General features: G+C 43.6%; 1 protein-coding gene across 3 annotated transcripts in view; it reads right to left on the reverse strand.

The window, feature by feature from the left end:
- Nucleotides 1-21,197, reverse strand: part of phf21b (PHD finger protein 21B) — a 91,337-nt gene extending 70,140 nt beyond the window's left edge. For 2 of the 3 annotated variants that reach the window (XM_026146624.1, XM_026146623.1), the window contains exon 1: nt 19,503-19,850. In XM_026146624.1, the coding sequence (XP_026002409.1) occupies nt 19,503-19,586 (84 nt within the window). In that variant the 5' untranslated portion in view covers nt 19,587-19,850. The other variant, XM_026146625.1, reaches the window with a different exon arrangement.
- Nucleotides 21,198-22,370: the final 1,173 nt, after the last annotated feature.

The raw sequence follows: 22,370 nt of genomic DNA on the forward strand, positions 1-22,370 counted from the left end.
CATCAGGTGATGAAGTTCACCTATGTAAAATCATCTTAATCTTCTGAGGTCTGCAAAATCACAGGTAAGAACCTAAACCCTATATTTTGGAGAAAGGCAGGAGAGACTTTTTTTTCTTTTTCTAAATGTGAAAAGTTTTTAATGTCTGTCAGAATTATGAATACGTTCGTGTTCCCTGATTGGGGAAACCTAAAGTTACACATTCTGATATCCTAGGGTCAGAATTAGGGTTCGGGTTGACTTCACCTGACTTCATCCTGTTTTCTTCATCTTGTTTGAGCACACCTGGTCTTTAAAATGTCAATAGTGTGGTCTGTGTTCAAAGGCAGTGCTATTATGTTATTTCACTCTCTATTATATTACTTATTAAAGTGTTATCAGAGTATATTTACTTAATTACATGAGATATTTCCGCCAAAAGAACTGAACTTCTTTCCACACAGTACATCAACCTAACAATAGACTGGCTCTGACTGAAAACCAGTATCTATTGTTGCCCTATTCAGGTAAAACCACCATGAAGAAGCCAAATCATGAGACAGTGTGGTGTTCAAGGCATCATCAGGCCCATCGTCCTCTAAATACTCACTGTCAGGTCAATCCATGAGGCTCACATTGAGGAGTATAAAAGCATGAATGTAAACACACATTTTGAGTTCAAAAGCTCAAGTAAAACAATTAATAATTTGTGGCAAGAAGTCATTTAACATCATTCACGCAGCGGCACCTCTGCCCCTTCCATAATTACCAGCTTAACAGAGCCATCTGAGCCAATCAGGGGTCAGGGTGCTGATGGAGACAGAGCCCACGCTGGCTGGATGGGTGACAGCAGGCGTGTGTTGGCGGTGTTTAATTATAACGCCAGTCTACATCTTCTCCTAATTGTTTCCTCTAAACGTTCTCCTCCTACAGTTAAAGAGGCAGGTCCAAACAGGAAGTAAGAGGCACTGACTTTTCTTTGTTTTGGACGCTGCTCAATCAGAATGACCTCTTTAGTTCAGCAGATAAATAAAAGATTAAAGAGGAGCCCTGTTAACACCAGGGCAGCTCAGAAGTTCACTCTGAACAAGTTTTTCTGACTTCCCCCAGCCTGAGCTGCTCACCAACAACAACAACAAGAGACCGACCAAACAAAAAGCTCTTATGTTTCTGCTCTCCCACCTTCAAAAGTAAAGCCAGGCAACAGTTTTATAGACTTTACACCTTAAATTTTTTTTAACTGACAACAACAACAACAACAACAACATGCAAAGTCAGTGAACAGAATTTAAAATCTTCAGAAAAGATGGTTTCTGATGCCTCAACTGTGTTAGATCAATTCAAAACACAGACAGCAAGTTTTCACACAGCAAAAAATATAACCCCACTGCACGTCAGAAACGTCAACATCTGAGGCTTGTAAGATAAGCAGAGTACTTCCTGGTGTAATCAGATCATTTCAAAGCACGTGTTGGCCTACGGGGATGAAAAACAAAGCTAGAAAACTGCAGTTCCTCTAACGTCCAGCAAAGGCTCCAGCAGTTAGTCAGTCCCCACAGTTTAAAGAGCCTAAATCTTATGGTCAGCAGGGGACAGTTATGTTGTTCCTGATAACTTATCCAAAACCTTTCAGAACTGGGTCTAATGAGTGCGCTTTCAGCCTGAAAGTCGGACAAACAACCCCACCAAGGTTTTGCTGTCATTAGGACATTATCCTGTTTCATCTTACTGTAAACTATTTGAATGTTTCCCTAGACCTCATAAATCCTCTTGGTCACAGGTGTTGGATGTTAAAATTCACTGAAACACCTGAAAGACCATCCACACTGAGCTGAAAGAACCTCGACCATTTTAACCCTCAGTGCTTGTTTGATTTGAGGAAATGAAGGAGCACTGGACCCAAGTGGCACATCGGCAGCTATTTCCACCTACAAAAGAGCATGGACACCCCTACTATACTTGCTGGACTGCCCAGAGATGGTCACTGGTTTCAATTCCAAAATAAAAACACTCTGAGATGGCAGCTGTGGCTATAAAAATAAAACTGAACTTAACTGAATTATTTTTATTGTTCTGTGACTAAGTTGGAAGAAAGACACTTAATAGAACTTTATTTCTTGTTACACGACTGAGCTTACATCTGGATTAATTTTTCCCACCAGCTGTTTGCCACCACTCTCTCTCTCTCTCACACACACACACACACACACACACAGTCTGCTGTGGAGGTGAGCTGCCAGCGAGTCGACTCAGCCAGCTGGAGTAACTTTCATGCGTTCACCACCCAACAGCATTTCATTCAGTCTATGTTTGTCACATGCATTTTAATGCTCTGCTCTGTCCCACCAACGCCACCCACACTCAGAGTATTTCACTCTAACGAGACACAGAGCCTATAGAAACAATGATGCCAACTCCTCATGCGCCAAATAATTACTGACAGGTAAAAACAGGAAGACAAAGACAAACATTTATCATCATATTCCAGCTGATTTACCGCCTCTGAGCTCACATTTCACTCCATGTTCAAACAGAAGCAATGATGCAAACACAGTCATTTCACTTCTTTTGTCATCATTGTCATGACCCGAGCAGCAAAATTTTGACAAACACAAAACCAGCAGCAAAAGATGCCCAACAACAGAAAGGATTTCACTCTGAGGCCACGATGTGCTTCTCCTGTTCCTGTCAGACCTCACAATTTACTACAGAGACTTAAATACATCGTTGGGGATTCAAAGAAATGACCTGCGGTGATTTGTATCATCTGATAGATTCTAGTTTGACCAGGTAAACACAGAGTTCCTCTGGGTTGTGCGTGGAGGCTGATTACTTTTACATTATACATGGTTCCCTTGGGTAATCAGAAAACACTACGTTAGAGTCCTTTTTAACAAGGATGCATAAAGACTGTGTCTTTTAGGGAGGACTATTGTAATTCCTTATCATCAGCTTGCTCTAAAAGTTCTCTGAAAAGCTTTTAGTTGATCCAAAATTGTGAAGCAAGAGTACCAACGGGGATCAGAAAGGGCAGAAGATCCATCACCAGCTGCAGTCCAAGATGCATTAAGAAAACCTATCAGCAACCAGACAAGTGAGCCAGAAAACATGAGACAGGAAGGGCAGGGGCTAACTTGTTTGCACTGACTGAACTTTCAAAATAAGAGTGAGGACAGTGTCCATTACTGGATGGCATTGTTCTTTCAGATGGACAGAAAACATAAAAATAAAATGTGCTAAAATCAGTCTCCATGCGAGGCAGGTAGTGTATATATGTTGAAAAACTGAAGTTGTCCCTTTGAAAGGAGAAACTTTCTCTTCAGCTCAGAGCTGGCACCACCCGCCTGATGTGGGCTGAACAGTATATACATTTCTACCATCTGTCAGTCACAGTAATCCGTCATCTCCGCCTCCGTTCTCCATCAAACCTCGAGTTAAGTCTGATAAAATTTTATTTTAACTGTAAATCTAATCTGAATTTAATCTGATTCTCCTGTTTTTCAGGTTTCATCTGATGCTTTATTGTTGAACGGCACCAAACTTCAAGCCTCGCAGTGCATCACGGAAGTATCAAACATTTTCCTGCTGTTTGGAAAAGCAGCTGCAGGAACGTGATGAAAATCCGATGCAACGCTGTCAGGATGAGGCAGAGAAGCTGCACTGAGCTCTCTCTCGCTCTCTGACAGACGGCGGTGAAGTGGGTTATGGGAGCAGCAGGCTGCTGCAGCCGTCATCCTGTCAGTCTCAGGGTTAATTGAATCAGATGTGTACAGGAAGCCCCCACCACCACCACCACCACCACAACCCTGTCCATACACGCTCTCCTCCAACTGATCAAATCACCAAGCGACATCGGACCCAAACAATCCCACCTGTTCACGGAGGAGGATCAACAGTCAGTGTCAGAGGGTTCATCCGTCAGGTTTGGGACAGGTGGCATCAAAACAAGAGTTGGCCCATGTAAACCAATCAGAGCGTGTTCTTCGTTTTCTACCAACCCAGAAAAGGTTCCAGAATATAATCTGTTTCCATCAAAAATAAATCCATACAGAACCACAAACATGGTTCTCATCTGGAAGTTGAAACTACAGAGACCCCAAAAGGGGCAAACAGTCTGAAGTTTCTCGGTATTTCAAGTCAGGGTAGTCCAAAATGCTTTAGTCACTCTCCTCTGAAAGGCTTCCTCGGGTTAACCTGTTAACTTTTAACCTCCCGACACTCCCGAGCACGCCAGGCCATCTTTGTGAGTTGTTACCCGACTTTACCATACCCACATCATGGACCACCTCCATGTTTTTAATCTGACCTCGCTCTTATTTTGAGAGTTCAGTTGCTGCGCATCATATGGCCCCACCTCTTCCTGTCTCGTGTTTTCTGACTGGCTGGATTGCTGGTCGGGGTCATCTGATGTCATTCAGCTATTTCTTCAAAGTGTATTTGTCTCATGATTGGATCGACTCCGTCTCCACCAGGTTCTACTGTTTCTCCATTACACAGCAGCGTTTTGGATCAGGAGCTTTGAGAGCAGCCTGACGACTGAATATTCAGTTACTTGAAGATTCATTTGATATGTAGGTCCTCAGTTTTACATTTTGGGGCATGGATTATATGTTTTTTGGTGCCCAGCTCGATTTGTCCTTTTTTTTTTCTTCCACTCTCACAATTGGTGAGTCTCTGTTCCACAGCTTCATTATCTCAAAGCTTAATTTGATGTGAAATATTCACCAAATAGGAACATGATGTGTTCATAAAAATGAACACAGGTGCAAAGTTTCCTCTGTTGTCTTTAGGTTTTTGGGCATCGTCTTGTTCTCTGACTTCCTGCTGTGCGATGAAGCATGCTGACACTATGTAGCTCAGCGTTTGATGATAAACTGAGCCTTGTGGCCGGCCTGGCTGCTGACTGTGCACAGCGTCAGCCGGTAAGCCGCTCGCCGAGGCCTCAACCGGCCTGGCCGTGCCGTCAGGTTATCAACAGCGAGCCGAACTGGAAAACCTTATCAAGGGAAAAAGTCAATACCGTCGCCTCTCCTGATGCTGTGCCCTTTACAGGAAAGAAAAATGATTCAACGAGGACCTGATTCTAATCTCCGTGGAAAGAAGTCCTTTAAATTGCAGCTTTCAAGGTGAGTTCACACTCTGCAGGTTGCGTCTGTGGGTAAACAGCAGGACGAGTGGGTCCAGCTCTCTGATATCTGCTTGTAATTTCTCTAAAACAAAGCAGGCTATTGTGGTAGCTTTATTAAAACTTTAACAGAGATTCATGTAGGGTGAAGCTAAACTGACACCAAACTGCGGCAGAATAAAAAAGAAAAAGAATTTAAGACATTTCGGGCTGGCCCCGGGGCAGATCAGTGTAAAGAAGGCTGACATTTAATAAGAGAAATGTATTGGCAATGAATGAGATTTATTTATTTATGCATTTTTCATGTTGGTCTGATTTAAAGCTGCGGTTCATAATTTATTCAAATAAGATGGGAGAGAAGGTTAGAAACCCTGACCTGCGATAAAACACACGGATGAGCTCCTTTCGTTTGTGAAAATTTCTCGTTCTCGTTATTTGACTGTTAGTTTTATTTTTTGAGACTGTTACATGTTATATTTGAAGTTTTTGCTACTCTAACGCAGGAATTTTTCACTAGATCAAATTTTTGTCTTTCATGTCCTGAGCTTCTGCTGGAAGAATTTCTTCCTTCCCACCATCATTATCTTATTTGGGGAGTTTTCTCTCCAACATTGTAGAGTCTAATCACCTGTTGTTGTGAAGTGGCATTATACACATGAAATTGACTGAATTTGGTCCTGGTTATTAACTCATAATGAATCATAACGGTCTTTTGTCTTGTTGAATGGTTGAATATTCACTAATAAAGCTCATAGAGCCCAAAACGATCCAAGCCCAAACCTTCAGTTCTATATTGTTGCCTCCAGTGTCTCAGCGAACCTTAAAACAGAGCTCAAACCTGCAAGTTACTTTCAAATCTTCAGAAAAGTCAGATTTTCTCATCATATAGCATGAAGTCTGATGGGACTCGTTTCCTGTCTTCGCGGCAGGAAGTCATGAGGACACAAAAGTGAAAGCAGAGAGGAAGAGGTCAGTCGCTGACGAGCTCAGTCCGCCGACTGACAGACGAGCAGTGACTCAAACCTGAACTGTGATCTCTTATGCATGAAAGCACTCCCGTGTCAGGGAATCTGCTCGTGCCTCATCGTTCGCCTCAGAGAGACATTATTCATCGCGTCGGTCAGCTGGACGGCCAACACGAGGAGGACGCGAGTGGGAGGAAGAGAGTGGCTGAATACGAACCACGGGAATGTGACCACAACAAACAGACACATGAGCGAACGTCTGACTCAGAGGAGTTATAAAAACCTTTAAGTTTTAACCTTCCCACCCTCTCAGATAAAACCTTTTTATCTGCTGGTCTGGACGCACAAAAGTGAGGGCAGAGGACGGCGATAAAACGCCACAATAGTGAGGGCTGAGAAGTGTGAGGGAGTTCATTAAAGGAGAGGAAAACCAGTAAGCGAGGCTTTTGTCCCGATAGCAGAGATCATTAACTGACCTCAGACAGGCCGACGGCACTGCACGCTCTCCACACGCTTTACCCTGAACCACTTCCTGTGAACCAGCACTTCCTGTCAGGTGCAGAAACTTGAGAGCTTTGAGTTCCACGCTGGACATTTTTGTTGCACTTCAGCTGCAACCCTATCAGCCTGCAGCTTTACGTTCATACTACGAAAATATTCAAGGTGTGAAGATAAACTGTGCATAGCTCATTAAATACGCTGCAGTTATTGTACACATGAGAGCTGACCTGCAGTCTTCCTGGACACTTTAACCACCGGGGTTAAACTGACCAGGTTTCTAGTCTAGGGAAGATCCCAACACTGAGCTGTGATCCACGCTGTGCTGATGGCGTTTTAAGGCCTGAAACGCAGCTCCAAAGTCTTCACAGACACTTGCTGATGGATAAATGCCTGCTGCAGGGATCAAACAGGTAAACATGAAACATATTTATAAAGCTAAGATGTCCACTGGTTGGCTGACAGCTTTGCATTACCATGCAGCACCACTGATGAAGACTTTGGTGTCATTTTGCAAAAAACATGACTTTTATTTCCAAACAAAAGTCTGCATTTTAAAATACAAGCCAAGTGCATTGATTTTATTTAACGGATGTTGTCATAGCTGTAAGGCCTGCTGTGAACCTCTTACCCTCATAAAAAAAAAAAAAAAAGCACAGGTGTATGTTTGTTAAGCCAGATTTACCTCTCTGACCTCCTGAAGCAGGTACATATGGGTGATATTTCACGTCGAAGCTGCAACAGTTAATTTCAGAGCGGCGTGAAATCGAGCAATGATTCGGGGCTGAAAGTGCCGCCACCACAAAGGCCAGCAGAGCTCGCTCATAAACAGACGAGCAGATTACAGAGCTGCTGCCGCTTTGTCTCCGCTACACAAACACAAATCCTCAAAACAGAAGAAGAGGCTCGCAGCGCGACGCGGGGAGGCAATTTCTGAATTATTACAGTGATTTTCACGGTTTTCTGAGCCTGATAATCCGAGCTCCGTGGCGCCTCAGTGCACGACTCTCTGGATTCCCAAAGGCCGACTGACAGAGCTGAGGGACATCTCCACCCGCCACCTTCAAAAGTCACCACAGAAGAAGAGAAAAATCACCACGTTTAATAATGTGTTTACACTGATTATGAGCATGTAAACTTTTATTAATGTTCAACTTTACTGTGGCAGAGAACTATTTAAATCCTGTGATCTAACTGTGTCTAAATTTAGCTTAATGGAAGTCACAGTATCATTTGAAAAGGCAACAAACTCAGATAAAATGTGAAAATGCCAGAAAATAAATATTTTAAAGCATAAAGAGACCTTGTGTTAACATAACGTCATATTGTTATACTAATAAAACTCTTCCTTTAAAAAAAAAAAAAAAAAAGATGGAAAAAGTGAAAAAAATGATCCTTTTATTTAAAAGTATAGTTAGATCATGATCTTAGTCACCAGAAAAGTTCAAATAATATCAAACAAATATTCACACACTTCTGAAGGATGTGTGCTCCCATCACTTCTTCAGCATTTCAGATACATTCGACCACATCAGCCGCTAGCAGACTGAAGATTCACCTGCTCTATAAATAAGAACAGCACAGCCGAGTCTACAAAATGACATCTGACCTGAACACACCACATACCTTGCTGGCTAAGAGCTATAAGGTCTGTAAGAGTCTCAGACTGTTCATATATAAAACAAACAGTAGCAGCCCCAGTACTGAACCCTGGGGAACGCCTTCAGTTACATTAAACAAGCTGGAAGTGATTCATTCTGTCTGTACACACTGACATCTGCCCGATAAATCATTCCCAAACCAAGTCTGTGCTTTACAGCTGCAGGATCCACTCTGTGAGATGCCTTAAAAAAAGGCCACATGCCACTGCTTGTTGATTGTTTTATCGATAAAATCATTCAGCACTTTTAAGACTGCTGTAGTTTTGATTGTTCCTGACACTGAGTGGGAGCTCAGAGAATACATGCTAACAGACAGGAGCTAGAGTTTCCTTAACAGGAGAGGATGGTAGCCGCTTAAACCTGAAGGATCTCCATCTTCACACTGGCAGTGCAATAAAAATCAGCCAAATCATCAGAATGGCTAGAAAAAGATATAATACAACAAAATAACCCTTTATTGTCATTGTACATGTGCAATGAAATTATGGTGGTGTAACCTTTCATTACAAATTTAATGGTTAATAATGCAGGACATGCACTTTTGAGAAAACTGTATATATAAGAAGTATATTTGCAAGAAAAGTCCCACAAGCAACTGATTATAATGATAAGAAAGGATCCATCTATGATTTCCTCCAGCTCTGTAAACTAGAAATCACTGCATTTGTTGTTGTTGTTGTTGTAGTAAAGTAATCGATCGGTTGCATGATGAAACACAAATACTGCATTTTTTCACAGAGGAAAAAACACGGCTGCAATCTGCTCCATCTGATTGGATCAAAGAAGCCAGATCGAGAAACAGTGACAGTTTCTTGGATTCACTTCCACCATGTCTCGCAGTAGAACAGCTTAACGTGGAAGATGTTTTTCATATCTCAGCAGCAGGCTTAAAACTCTGAAATAGTTTTGATAGAATCGGATATTTTCGGACGATCGATGGGCACGTCTCCGCTCCGGCCACTCACACTCTCATCACACAACAGGAAAAAGCAGGCAACAGTAGCTTCCTTCTCCTGCAGAGTGCACACACTTCATACAGCTACAGTACAGCATGGAGCACTCACCTCATGCTCAGCACTCATATCGATCCCTCCCAGTTTATCCAAACTTTCCCCTCGTTACGATTTCCTCTCCGTTCAGCTCCAAACAACAAATAAAGCTACAGAAAGATGGACTTTCTGAATCTACAGATTCAAGGTTACTGAGGGTCACTCAGGAGGCAGAAAGAGTTCACCTCACAGTAAACAACAAAAACTCGTCTGCAGGACAGAAAAAGAGCAAAAGTCTGGGTGAACTGTTGTCAGGGTGTAATTCACCATAAAGCATTTAATACCAGTCAAAGTCAGAGAGACTCTGAGTCCTCGAACATAAATCAGGGAGAAAGAGGCCGGTGAATCCGGCCACCGAGCTCAGACCTGGTTTAAAAAGCTGGCCCTTCAGACAGGTCTGCATGCTACCTGTAACAGCTCCACATGCATGAAGCTGAGATTCTAACGTGGTCCATGAGAGCCTGCTTTCATGTGTGCACCACCTGTAAAACCAAAAGAGCTCAGATGTGTGTTTTGGTTTTACAGTGCGAGTCATGAGAAAAGAAAACATCTTTCCATTACGTCCTGCCACCGCATGCAGAGAGATGACAGAGTGCTGTGGCGAGGGAAACAGCAGCGCGGCAGTCAACACGGGTTAATTCATCGCAGCCTCTCGCCTCCCGCCGCATCAGCACTTTTCTCTGGAAATCGCTGTTTGCTGCTCTGTAATAAGGAGCTGTCACTCGGATGGAGGGCCGAGCGCCTGCAGCAGGTGATCTGCAACCTGTTTACCAGCCGCACACGGCTCCTCAGACAAAAGCACTGAAATACCTGCCATTAATAACACCTGTGATCAAAAAGGAAGTCAAGTTTTAATTTCACCTTGTGAGAAATAATTTGTGGTTATTTTATTTTGTGCAGCAGATAAAAAAGTATTCCCTTGCAAGACATTACAGTATTTCTATTTGACATGTTTGTAATTCCATGAATAATTACAGACTTTGGATCAGATCACAGTATGTGTTGAATAGCAAGCAGCCTGTAAGGTCCTATGAGATGATGTTTTAATAAGCATGAAGTAAACCTGTCTAAAATGGACAGCGTGTGCAGGAAGTGGAGAGCTTTGTAGTGATTTGAATGAAAGAAAAACTGATTTCCATCTTTCCCTAAACTGTAAGCCGGCTCCTTGAAAGGCCGCCCCAATTTCCTGAATTCCATCTTGTCTTCTTTTCAGGACTTAATGAAGGTAATGCGGCCGAAAAGACGCCGCACAAACCGGCCGATCTCCACTTTCTGAAGCAGAATTAATCAAAACAAAGCTGGCGGCCCCGGTCCCGTCTGAAGGTATGTGATACACCCGGGTAAAGAACAGCCCTGCCCTCCCTCTGGAGGAGTCATCACAGGCTTTCCTGCCATGTTGCTCTTAATTAAAGCCGAGCGTGCCTTCCAGGAATGATTAAAACGAGTCTGCAAACAAAAAAGGGGACAATTTGCCGCTGCGACAGCACGGGGACAAACGAGAGCAGATTTACGCTCCTCTGAGACTCAACAGGGATCTGCTGCTTCGTGAGGCTGATATGTGGATGCCCTTTGGTTGTTATCCTATCAGCCTGAATACACACACACACACACACACACACACACGTCTCAAAAGTCAACTATGAGGATTTAAAGCTGCAAAACCACAAATTATATGAGCACAGATCAAACAGAAAGAGCTTAGCTAAAGGAAGTGTCCACATAATCAATGATGCCTTTTAAAACTTCAAAATAAGAGCATGAGAAGCACCAATATTTGCTGCATCACAAAGTAATTTGTCGGGTGCTTCTGAGACACATTTTACCTGCTATTAAAGCTAACAGGGACAAAAAGTCCTGGATGTTTGAAAACTTCATGACAAACATGAAGTACCGAGTCCTCCTCAATTGTCATAAGTTTCAGAAACTCAAATAAGGAAGGTGGAGATTGGGTCTACTATGGTTTCCATTAGGACTGGATTTTTGAAGTTCACTGTTCAATCTAATCAAAATGACCTTCACAAGATCTGACTCTAAGTATCTTATTTTGTCTGACCGTTAGTTTGAAACTCACAGATGTTCAGTTTGTTCGCTCAATGGATGAAATTTTTTCTTTTTTTTAAAGGTTTTATGGACCTCTCAGCAGCCCAGACTCCTCAAGAACCTTTGAACTTTGTATAAATACACCTCTTATTCACACCTCATCAAAAATCTCCATCACATGTTCCCAGAGTCAAAGGTGACAGCTGTGGATAATTAAAAGATTTCCAAGGATGTATCACCAATGCTTCATGGAGTTGTGGATGGTCAAACCTTTATGAATTCTCAAAGGATTTCTTGAACGCTCAGCTTTAACTATAGACAGAGAGAGTAAGCGGTCCATTTTTTCAGCTTCAGGACAAATAATTCAATCTGTAGGCTTAACCATGAAATGTGCAAATTCAGTCTAGATGGCGTCCACAGCAAACAGAATTGCTACTGTTTTTTTGGTTTTTTTGAAAGACGAGTTTTGGATTGTTTGTGGCACAAAATCAGATCTAAAATCACAAGGTTGAAAATGGGAACTCGTGATGCGTCCCTAAGTTTACAGTCCAATGAAAAGCTAATGACGTTCCGAGAAGAAACAGAACACAGTGGGAGTTTTAAGCATAAGATGAAAAACAGAGCAGTGGTTTTAATTCATCTGCTGCAATAACAAACTGAAGATCTGAGGTCTGGATTCTGGAAACCTGTGACAGCCAAAATAGTCATCATTGTGATTATCGTGATTGGCTGCAGCTGTCTGATTGAAAAACAGAGCTGTCAGTCACTTCCTGTCCCTCTCTCTAAAAGTGAGATGCTCTCTGTGGTAGCCATGCCTGTGAAATCGGCTCCTTAGTTTTCTCTAACCTGTTCAAGGTGATGGGACCCAGGTGTGTCCCAGCATGCACCAAGGTACCCTGGACAGGTCTCCAGCCCGGACGCTCCCGATCATACTGACGGATAAGTTAGCATCCTGCATTGGAACATCAGACTGAAGCACTTCCTGCTGAGGTGCTCAGTCTGAAATACATCACCGGGTTTAGAGTGTTTGAGCAGAAGAAGCAGAAGAAGGAGGGCCTAAAGGTGTCAGTGTGGAGAGGACACATCAGGAGGAAAAGTGAGGGGGTAACTGAGACATGAGCTTTGGGCTGAGTTGGGCTTTAAACGGAGGACCTGGCTGATATTTTAGGGGAATCGAGTAAGCGTTTAATCCCTCATAATCCTTTGTTTGTATTTTTAAGATCATCACCTGCTGGCAGATCAATGCAGCGCACCAAAAACTATTATATTTACTTCTGTATAATAAAGAAGGGAACATTTCAAGTAAAGTACTTTTACATTTTAAGAATGTGCTGCTTTTTTGTACCGCTGCACATCGAGGCCGTGAAGGTAATTATCCAATCAAGGTTTCCTAAGACGTACAAGCAAAAAGAAAGGAGGGCAAAGTTATTAAAAACAAAAAACAAAAAAAAAAAACTATAGATTGGCCTCAACAGAGAAAAGCCTGTCCTTTACACCAGTCTGCTTTGTTAAACCACGGTTAGTCCAGCAGAAATCCCTAAACCTTTACACGGCTTAATCAGCCCTGCAGAAGCTGGTAATGAGCCGCTGAGGGATTAGACCCCCGAGTTTGTTTTCAGATGCTGGGAAAGATCTCCTGCTCGCTGGTATTTAGTATTTAGTATTTATTTATTTATTGTCATTGTCAAGAACAATGAAATTGCGTTTGGGGCTTCCATACAACCCAAAAAAAAAAAAAAAAAAGAAGAAAATAATAAATACCCCTTAAAACCCAAGTGTACATATTTAACCCAGTGTGACTCCAATGCAATAAGACAATCCTTAGCAATAATGTTCGTAGAAAACCACGATGAGGAAAAATGGAGGGTACCGCTCCCTGAAATCCGGATGGATGGACGGACGTCATGGCCCGCCTCTGGCCCACGCTCTCCAATGTCCAGCTAATGAGCAGAGCTGAAGTCTGACTCAGTATACCAGGCTGACCTCTGACCCTCACTGACTAATCTATGTGCAAAACTGAAATAAGTGAATACCAAGGAGGCAGAGTCTTTAAACGGCTGTAAACTGTTTCTGAGGTAAGCAGGCAGTTTTTAACACCTGCCTCTCTGTATTTACCCCATCACTATTTCCCCACCTTCAGCCACGTCTCATGGCTCTAATCACCCCACCGCTGCCTCACTAACCAGCTCCAAAAGTCTCAGCTGATTTTCACTGATTTCAATGAAAAATGAGCAAAGAACAGACTCCACAGCAGGTGGGCCTGATTTCTTATCTGATCTTAGACACCCCCCGGGGCCAAATCTGCCTTTATGCTCTTATTATTTCCATTTTATGTCCATATGTTGCTTATTTACAGATTAATCAGTGTAATCTTGTAATTAGACAGTAAACCAGAGTTTAGACTGGATCATAAAGGCCTTTGGGTGGGTGACAGAACTACACTGAAGGCGATGAGTCCTCCTGTTGTTCTGAGTACTTGGTAAATAAATTCTTCTCGGCTGACTGCCTGTTGTTGGTTTTTTAATACCTCCTCATTTGCTTTGCTTGTAAAATCTTACTTTTAATTAGTAACTTGTATGAACAGCTGCTGATCTGAGGACTTAAATGCAATACTTGGGTAAATATACTTGACACACTTTAGTAGTCTTACTAGTACCAGTATGGACAGTAAAAACTTGATCTTTACATACACTGGGAGCTGCTTAATGTCAAAAACCATTCTCTTTTTTTTTGTTTTTAAACATTTTTAGTGGAAGTGATGAAAAAAAAAAAGTTGCATATATATAACCTGACTGTTTATTACAGAACTGAGATTCAAAGCCCCAAAGAGTCCTTGAGAGACAAAACTCAGCTGACATGAAAGCTGCACGTTTGTATCCACAAGTTTAATCTGAGCGTAGCACTAACACACTCCGGATTACTGAGACGCTCCTGCATGCACACACCTGCTCTTCACAAACCAGGTTACTACAGCGCATGATGACCGATTTCTGAGTAACCTGGTTTCGTATGAGCGAGTAAACACAGTGACTGCCGTCCCACAGAGCGGCACACAAAGCAAACAGAGCAGCTGCTCACAGCTGGAGGAGAGAGCAGAGAGTGTGCAGCAGCAGCTCACACAAGCAGACGGTCAGGGTTGATTTTCTGCTGAAATCTACTTTAAAAAGCAGCAGAAATGACTTCAGCATGCATCACAAACATGAACCAGGATACACCAAAAAGCACAAAACAAAACAAACACAAACACATTACTGGTCGCATGACAATGATGTCAGCACAAACAGATACTGCTTACATCATTGTCACTGGAACTACAGACATGAACCTTCTCCTACTGGAGGTCTCTTCCTGCTAAAAAGTAGTTCTTCCTCCCCACAGTCACCAAGTGCTGCTCGATTATTGGAGGGTTTTTTCTAATACTGTGTCGTCTTTACAATATGAGGAGACCATGAGGAGACTGTAGTCGTGACTTGGTGCTACATAAGTAAAAGCAGCTTCAAGTTGGTGATGAGTATTGCAGATGCTGAGAGTGAGTTGTACGAGCTCGGAGGCTACAGAAGTCTTATCCTTCCAGTGTAGGCCGAGATAACCTCAAGCCAGGACAACATGCTGACGTCATTATCTCAGCTATAAATGCAAACATCAGCTCAGCAGCATTTCTCTGAAGCACGTTTACACTAAAGGCTGCAAACATGGATGGCCTTTGAATGTTAAAGATTCAGCCACTGCTGCATTGGTTCATTGGAGCCAATACCTATCAGGACGACAGGTAAACTTAGTAAACTCTATATTGAACACTTAAAGGAGAGGTTCGCGTGGAAGATTTCCACTTTAAAAATAAAAGTTTACGTCACAGACTTAAACCATGTCTGGGAAATCAGTCCAGTGTTGTTTAGAAACAAACTGTGACTGTTTGGAAGCCTGATGAGGCTCAAGGGGAACAATTTTCAAAGGCCCAAAATGCAATTTTCTTATGGCTGAGGGTCAGGGATGCTTATTTTTGATGATGGCTGAGACCTCACAGAGTTCACCCAGTAGAAACAGCTGACAGCTTGTCAGGTTGTAAAGATGTTCATTTCCGCTGTAAGGTTTTAACCCTGGGCATCTGTGGGACTGACTCACTGCTGCCTCTGCTGAACGTCAGAGGAACAGTTGATGCTTCAGTGATGTCCTCTAACCTCACTGATCAACATGAGGTCATTCCAGCGTCACCCATCACCTTTAAAAAGCACACCATCCAGCAGTAGCCAATCAGAGGGCTGCATTCACACAAACACATTTCGATGAAAGCAGCCTTCCTCGCCCCCCTCTTCATCACATACATATATCTGTGCAGCTGCAGCCATGTGAAACTTTTAAAAAAGCCTTAATGACGCTCGCACACGGTTAAAGTGAGATGTAACCATGGTTACAGATGATGGCTTTGGTGTGGTCTTTGTTTCACTTCCAGCACAGAAATGGGACAAACATTAAAAACACACGTCTGATGGGCTCCGCCTGACGAGACCGCCATGACGCAACAGGGAGCAAGCAGAGCGGCAACGAATCAGTGAAGTCATTTTCTTTCCAGCACCAGCCAGGTGAAAGGTGGGCACGTCAGCCGAGGAGAGACGCTCACACTCACAGCACCACTTTCACCTTTTCTGCTTCAATTTATTTATGAAAAAAATAAATAAATCAAAAACTAAGCAGGTGATTCACTTCCTTGCAAGGTACATCGCCATGGCAACATTAAGCTGCAGACTTAACCTGCTCCAGATAAGAGATCAACAGGTATACACATTGCCTAGCGACCAATCAAATCAAAGATCCTGCAGTCAGTGCGCCTCCCTGACTTTACGGTTTTATTGTTTGGTTTTATTTTTTTGTTCTTTTCTCACTCGCCATCAACACACAGCGCACACTAATGTAAGGCCATCATCAGCCTATGTCAATGCACCACAACTAAACACTAGAGATACACTTAATGTTCAGTATTAAACTTTCAAGATGTGAATGTGAGAAGTAACCCACTGTGTGTGATAAACATGATGAGGATTGGGTACATGGAATCATACCTGTCGAGCATCATCTGGTGCTGGATCTTTAATGTGTGTGAAAGCATTCAGCTGGACTGATTTAAAGAGGTTCTACAGACATCCAGCCCTGCTGTCACAGATCACGCCACGTCTATTGTCATCAGTCTGTGCTCACCTGAGCTCCACATCCACAGACACACAGATTTACCTTCAGACACCTGAGCGAGCTCCACCTGCTTCTACGCAAGGTGAGGAACACGCCTGAAACCAGCCCGACCTTTAAGAAAATTCAAAACAGCAGAGACCTGAGCGTTTACATCATCCCAATTTCGAAATGAACTTAAAGAAGAAACGTTTCATACAAATAAAATCACTGAGCGGGTCTAAAACTGTGGGCCTGGGCCCCACTGATGGGGCACGAAACCACTGGAGGTTCAACATGGATCCTTTTTTTATTACTGAGAATAAATGATAAAAAAGATTTAATGATGATTTTAAAAATGATTTCATATGAAACTATAATTACAGATGCATTTTCTTTTAATGCTCTCTACTCTTAACTTCCTGTTGACTATAGAGGTGCTTTTGTACTAACTTGCATGATCATAACCACAGTTACTTTGGCCAAGACTGAGATCAGACTTTGGAAAACTGAGACTTCTCCAAACTTTAAAAGAAAAAGAAGAAACTAATCAGATTTCCTTGAACTTTAATTCTAAATCAGCTGAATAAACTAAATGAATAGATGAATGTGAAGCGAGCTAAAGCTGCCTTTATAGGGGACCAGACGACAGGATGTGCTGGAGCAGCGGTCCCCAACCCCCGGGCCTCGGACTGGTACCGGTCCGTCAGTCGTTTGGTACCGGGCCGCAAGAGTTGAAGCTCAGATGTGAAATGTATAGTTTTCAGGGGTTTTATCGGTTTTCAGCGTTATTTTGTTATCGTTTTTATCGTTAACTCGGTTTTCCTGGGTCTTTTCACGTGTGTTATGAATAAATTTTCTTTTTTTCGGTACCAGTACTAGTTTTATTTGTTGTATTTATCCGCGACACCTTAAAGGCCGGTCCGTGAAAATATTGTCGGGCATAAACCGGTCCGTGGCGCAAAAAAGGTTGGAGACCGCTGTGCTAAAGGCCTCTGAGGGATTGTGTAAACGATATCTGCCTGAAATACCAGAAACAACACTTCCAAACACAAAAACAGCTCTCGGCTCCATCACACCTCATCCTTCTTCAAACATCAGCTGCACCTGCTCAGTCTGTGATCCAGGCCCTTCCAGTCCCCCCTTCAAGGCTTTTAAAGAACTTTTTCAGGACCTGAAGCTGTTTAATCAACATCATATGCACAATTTACTACCACATCATGTTACAGCCCTCAACTTTAATCGTGAGTGTTAAACATTAAGTATAGCAAATAAATCACAACTTGAAGATGATCCTGGCATCACATGTAGGTGAAAGTAGAGCATTCAGGTGCCTCACAGACACCTCCACCGTCCTACATGCTGATACCAGCCTTCAAAACTTACCCAGAATGCACTTTGTGAAGGAAACAGATCAAACACCAGTGTTGGTTTCTGCTCCTCCATGTCACAGATCAAACTGCAGTTTATTCAGACTGTGATGGATCCTCACTGAAGGTCACAGTTCTTCAGATGGAAACTCTCACAGTGGGATAAAACTGATCTTAAAAATGTGTTGTTATTTTTTTTTGGTGTAGATATGAAGTTATGAGGGCTCAAAAATGCTGTAATAATAAATAAAGAGCTCTGAATGTTTGCACTTTGAAGGTAAACTGTGACATGCCTTCATCAAACACATTAAAGCTGGTTCTGGGGCGCCGTGGAGAAAGTTCTCTCAAATTTTTGCTTCAAATATTTGTGGATATCGAAGCCTTTCCTCCGACGCTCCTCACAAACATCCACCTTTAGGCCTCAAACCACGACCCTGAAATGACCTCCAGGGCTTTTCCTTTTACCTCTCTAACCCCCACCCTCTTGCTCGGCTGTGAGTTCATGTTATTTCTGTAAATGTAGATAAATGTGTTTAGACGTGTGCATGGAGGATTGAAGGCCGCTGTGTTTTAAGGAGGAAACATAAAGGTCACTAAAAAGAGAGAAAGAGGAGCGTGGTAATTAAAAACATCGGTGTGCCGTGCTGACTGAGCTTTCTGTCGCTGCCTCCCCTCCCCCTGCTCCTCCACACCAAAAACAGCATCAAAGCAATCAAAATGGTAATGTTAGGCATGAATGGGGCCCATCCCCCCTTTACTCCACCACCTCCTCCTCCTGCCTGAAACTCTGCAGACTTTTTTTCCTCTTCAGCTAGAGGAGGGGGAGGAAGAGGAAAAGGAGGAGTAGGAGGGGGGCAGGAGGTAGTAACCCCCCCCCCCCTTTTTTTTCCTCTCAAAATGGAAGCTTCCACTACCAAACTAAAGAAGAAGATGGATTAGTTAAAGTTTACCAGCAGCCAATCAGGAGCTGAGGAAGCTGCACTGTGTAGGAAATAAAGTGAGACACAAACAGAAGAGAAAGAGTGCACGGATGGAGAGCAGCTCCTTCTTCTTCCTCTGATAAATGAGGGGGAAGTTGGGTGCGCTGCTGCCGGGCTGGGACCGGCCGGCGGGGCGGTGCAGCGCCGCGGAGGAGCTCCGAGGAGCTGTCCGCGGTGCTGAACACCATCCAGCCCGGCTCCACGCTCCGCAGCATCCGCCTCAAAGTTAACCAAACATCCGCCACCTCCACATAAAGACCGAGTATTAAAGAAAAGTGAAAGCGAATCAAAGGCACCCTCTGAGGTCATGTGACCAAGAGGGACTAACAGCAGCAGAGTAAACCGTGTCAAATACGCTGAAATTAAACTACTCCATGATGGTTCTGAGAGCTGTGTGAGGTACTCAAAGTCCGGCACAGCTCCTCCATCTGTCCGCCGAGCCGCTCCGCTCTCATCCCCGCTCTCCAGAAACATGTCGACCAACTCAAAATGGACGCTAAAATTCCCCCAACATTACACAACTTTGAGAGGCCGAGCAGGAGCCACTTCCAGCCCGCAGAGCGGGGCAGAGAAGCGGCCCCGGTATGCCCCTCAGAGACCCCCACCCAGCGGGGAAACTTCACGCAGAGCGGGTTTAAGCCGATAAAGTTTCTCACACAGTCCGGCCATAATTACCTGCGGCTGCCGCTTCATCTGCGCCACTACATGCAGGAAAAAGTGCCTCAAGTTAACAAAGCCGCACTCTTTGCACCTCTTCATAAATATTCAGGTCGCGTCCTGATCGCCACACAGCACCAGCAGCAGCACCGCATTATCACCGCTCCACATTCTTGTTGCTCGCAGAAAAACAGCCACGGCAATCAGACAAAGTGCTGCCCAAAGTGCCCTCGGTCAGCGGGACCGGGAAACGGCCGCCGGCGGACATTTTAAGCAGCGAGATGTCGCAGAGTTGCTCCCCGGGAGTGAGCAGCTCTGAGCCCGCTGCTCGGAACGCCACTGAAGGCGAGAACAACACGATGTTTCGTTTACCTGATGACATTGGATCTCTACTTTCAGCGCCTCTTGCAGGCCTTGTAGTTCCATGTTCCGACCAGGAAAGCACTTTTCTCCCACTTTCGACGCGGCCGAGACCAAGTTTGAGTGATTTTAAAGATTTTTTTAAGCGACAATAACAATTGAAAGAAGAACTACTCGGGCTGCAAAGCAAGTTCTCGCTTCTTTTTACAGCCCAGGACTCATCACCCACTTTCCGCCCGTCTTCAAAAGTGCTCCAAACCCGGCGGGAAGAGCTCGGGCTTCGCACGGCTCCTCTCCAGAAGACCACCGAGCGTCGACGGGTCTGACCGGGCAGCCGGGTCGCTTTTCTTTTGCTAATTTTAAGTTGAAAAACGGGGACTATATTTTGTCCGAGTCCGCGGCTTGATTTCACTTTGCCTGGGGAAAAGTTGCGCTTCGGCTGTCAATGGTAATTCTGAAGTTCCCGGATGGAGCAGCGAGAGCAGACCCCCTCCTCCCTGCTTCACTGCGCATGCGCAGTGAGCGGGGGGGTAGTTACAGTCAGGTTTTATGATTAAAAGTCGTGTTTTTACCCCTTTGGTCGCAATAAAACGGCACCTAGTCACACTCTGATGGTTCAGAGAGGTCTAGTTAAAAGAAAAGATAAATAAAAGCTGGTCAATGTGTGAATTACACTGAGCTTTTCACATTCAAACCTAAAGTGCTGGATTGTAAATAAAATTGCTTCATTACAGTCATTACAAAATCTCTAGTTATTCTACAGACTTCAATTATAAATATAACACATATATAACACATGTATAGAAAATCCACATAGATTTAGGATATAAGTTATAAAAAGTTTCTTCAGCTGCAACACTAACAAACTAAAGGCTTACCTAACATCCGAAAATGGTCTTTTATCCACAGGATGCCCACATATAATAATCACTTTAAGCTTAGATACTGTATTTTTATACCATTAAATAAGATTAAAAATAACACACAAAAACTGTGAGCAGCTTTACAAAAAATAAACATAATAAAGCTTTAAAAGTCATAACAGGGCTTTAATATGACAGCTACACCCAGTTCACACAAGCCAACCTGCATCACATGACCCTCACCTGTTTGGAAACTCACAGCAACTTTAGATTTCTCTACTAATAATATCCTAACCCTCATTAATACTTAATGTGCATGATAAATAATATGTAGGCTGTGTCAGCTGCTTCTTTGAGTCATAATGTTTTGATGTTAGGTACCACATGCACAGTTATTTTGTTAATTAAGCTGCATCAGGATACACAATATGAGTAAAAGTCAGAAATGAAAACCTGTTGATTTAATAAAAAATAAACTACACCAAACTCACATTGTGTATGTTTTTGTGATGTAAAGGTTTTGTCATTTTCACAGTTAGGCACATCTGCACTGATATTTTTAACACAACAAACAAACACACCAAAATATGTTCACTTAAAGTGGTTGAGTGGAAGGAAAAGAAAGGATGGGTATTTAAAGGCATTAAACAGTAAGTAGTGATGTAAATAGGTTGGATTTGAAGCATTCATAAAAGACTGATTTTTGTTACATGTGACATCAACTATACAAATTAAAACTATTTAAAAAAAAATAAAGATGACTTTAAGTGTGGATATTTATCAAAAATAAACCCAGTGTGGCTTTTTTTCGTGAACACATGTTATTCCTGTCATACATGTGAAATAATGCTTGTTTAAACTCCTGCCCAGCGTCGCAGTGGAGCTGACTCGGGCAGAACAGTCTTTGTGTTGTTTACTCCTTTAACATGGATGCTCTGCAGGTTTAAACATGGCAGCAGCAGCGTTCACTCCACTCTCAACTTCCTGAGACAGAGACGCGAGGGGGGGGGAGGGTAGCAGAAATGCCCCTCAGCAGGACGAACATCCACCCACACCTGCCCCTGTACACTTTCTACCTCGTCACATGAGCACAAAGAGCTCTGCTGGGTTAGTTTCTCCTCACAAATCTGCCCCTTCTCCCCCATTTCTGTCAGTCTGACTCTGGCCCCGCCCCATCTTCCTCCTCCCGCCCTCTGGCCGCAAGCCAAGCTGCGATTGGTCCAGACTGCTTGCAAATAAAAACGGGAGCATGGTTGATGGAGGAAAGCCAATCAGGAGTTGCAAAGGAAAAGCGACAAGAAGGAGAACCAATGAGCGTGAAGGAGGTAGCGGAGGTGGCGGGGCCGCCCCGGCAGTAAGCGTGATGGGAGATGAAAGAGCGGGGATGGCAGCCGGTAACGTCTGAATCCACCGAGAACTCCGGACCCTGAGCTGCACGCGGACTTCAGCTTGTCTCAGACCGACGCTGTGACGCGTCTCTGAGGCGCAGCACCGCGGAGGAGCCGACCCTAGCACCACGGACAGAGGCAGCCGCGTGGGAGGGACTACTTCTTCATGTGCTCTAAGTGTGAGGAGGTTCCGCTCACTGGTCCTCACACAGGCCGCAGAGAAGCCGCAGCACGGAACTGTAACACGGACCTGCCTCTGTCTGCACTTCCGGTCT

Source organism: Astatotilapia calliptera, chromosome 17 (genome assembly GCF_900246225.1).
Source record: "Astatotilapia calliptera chromosome 17, fAstCal1.2, whole genome shotgun sequence".
NCBI lineage: Eukaryota > Metazoa > Chordata > Actinopteri > Cichliformes > Cichlidae > Astatotilapia > Astatotilapia calliptera.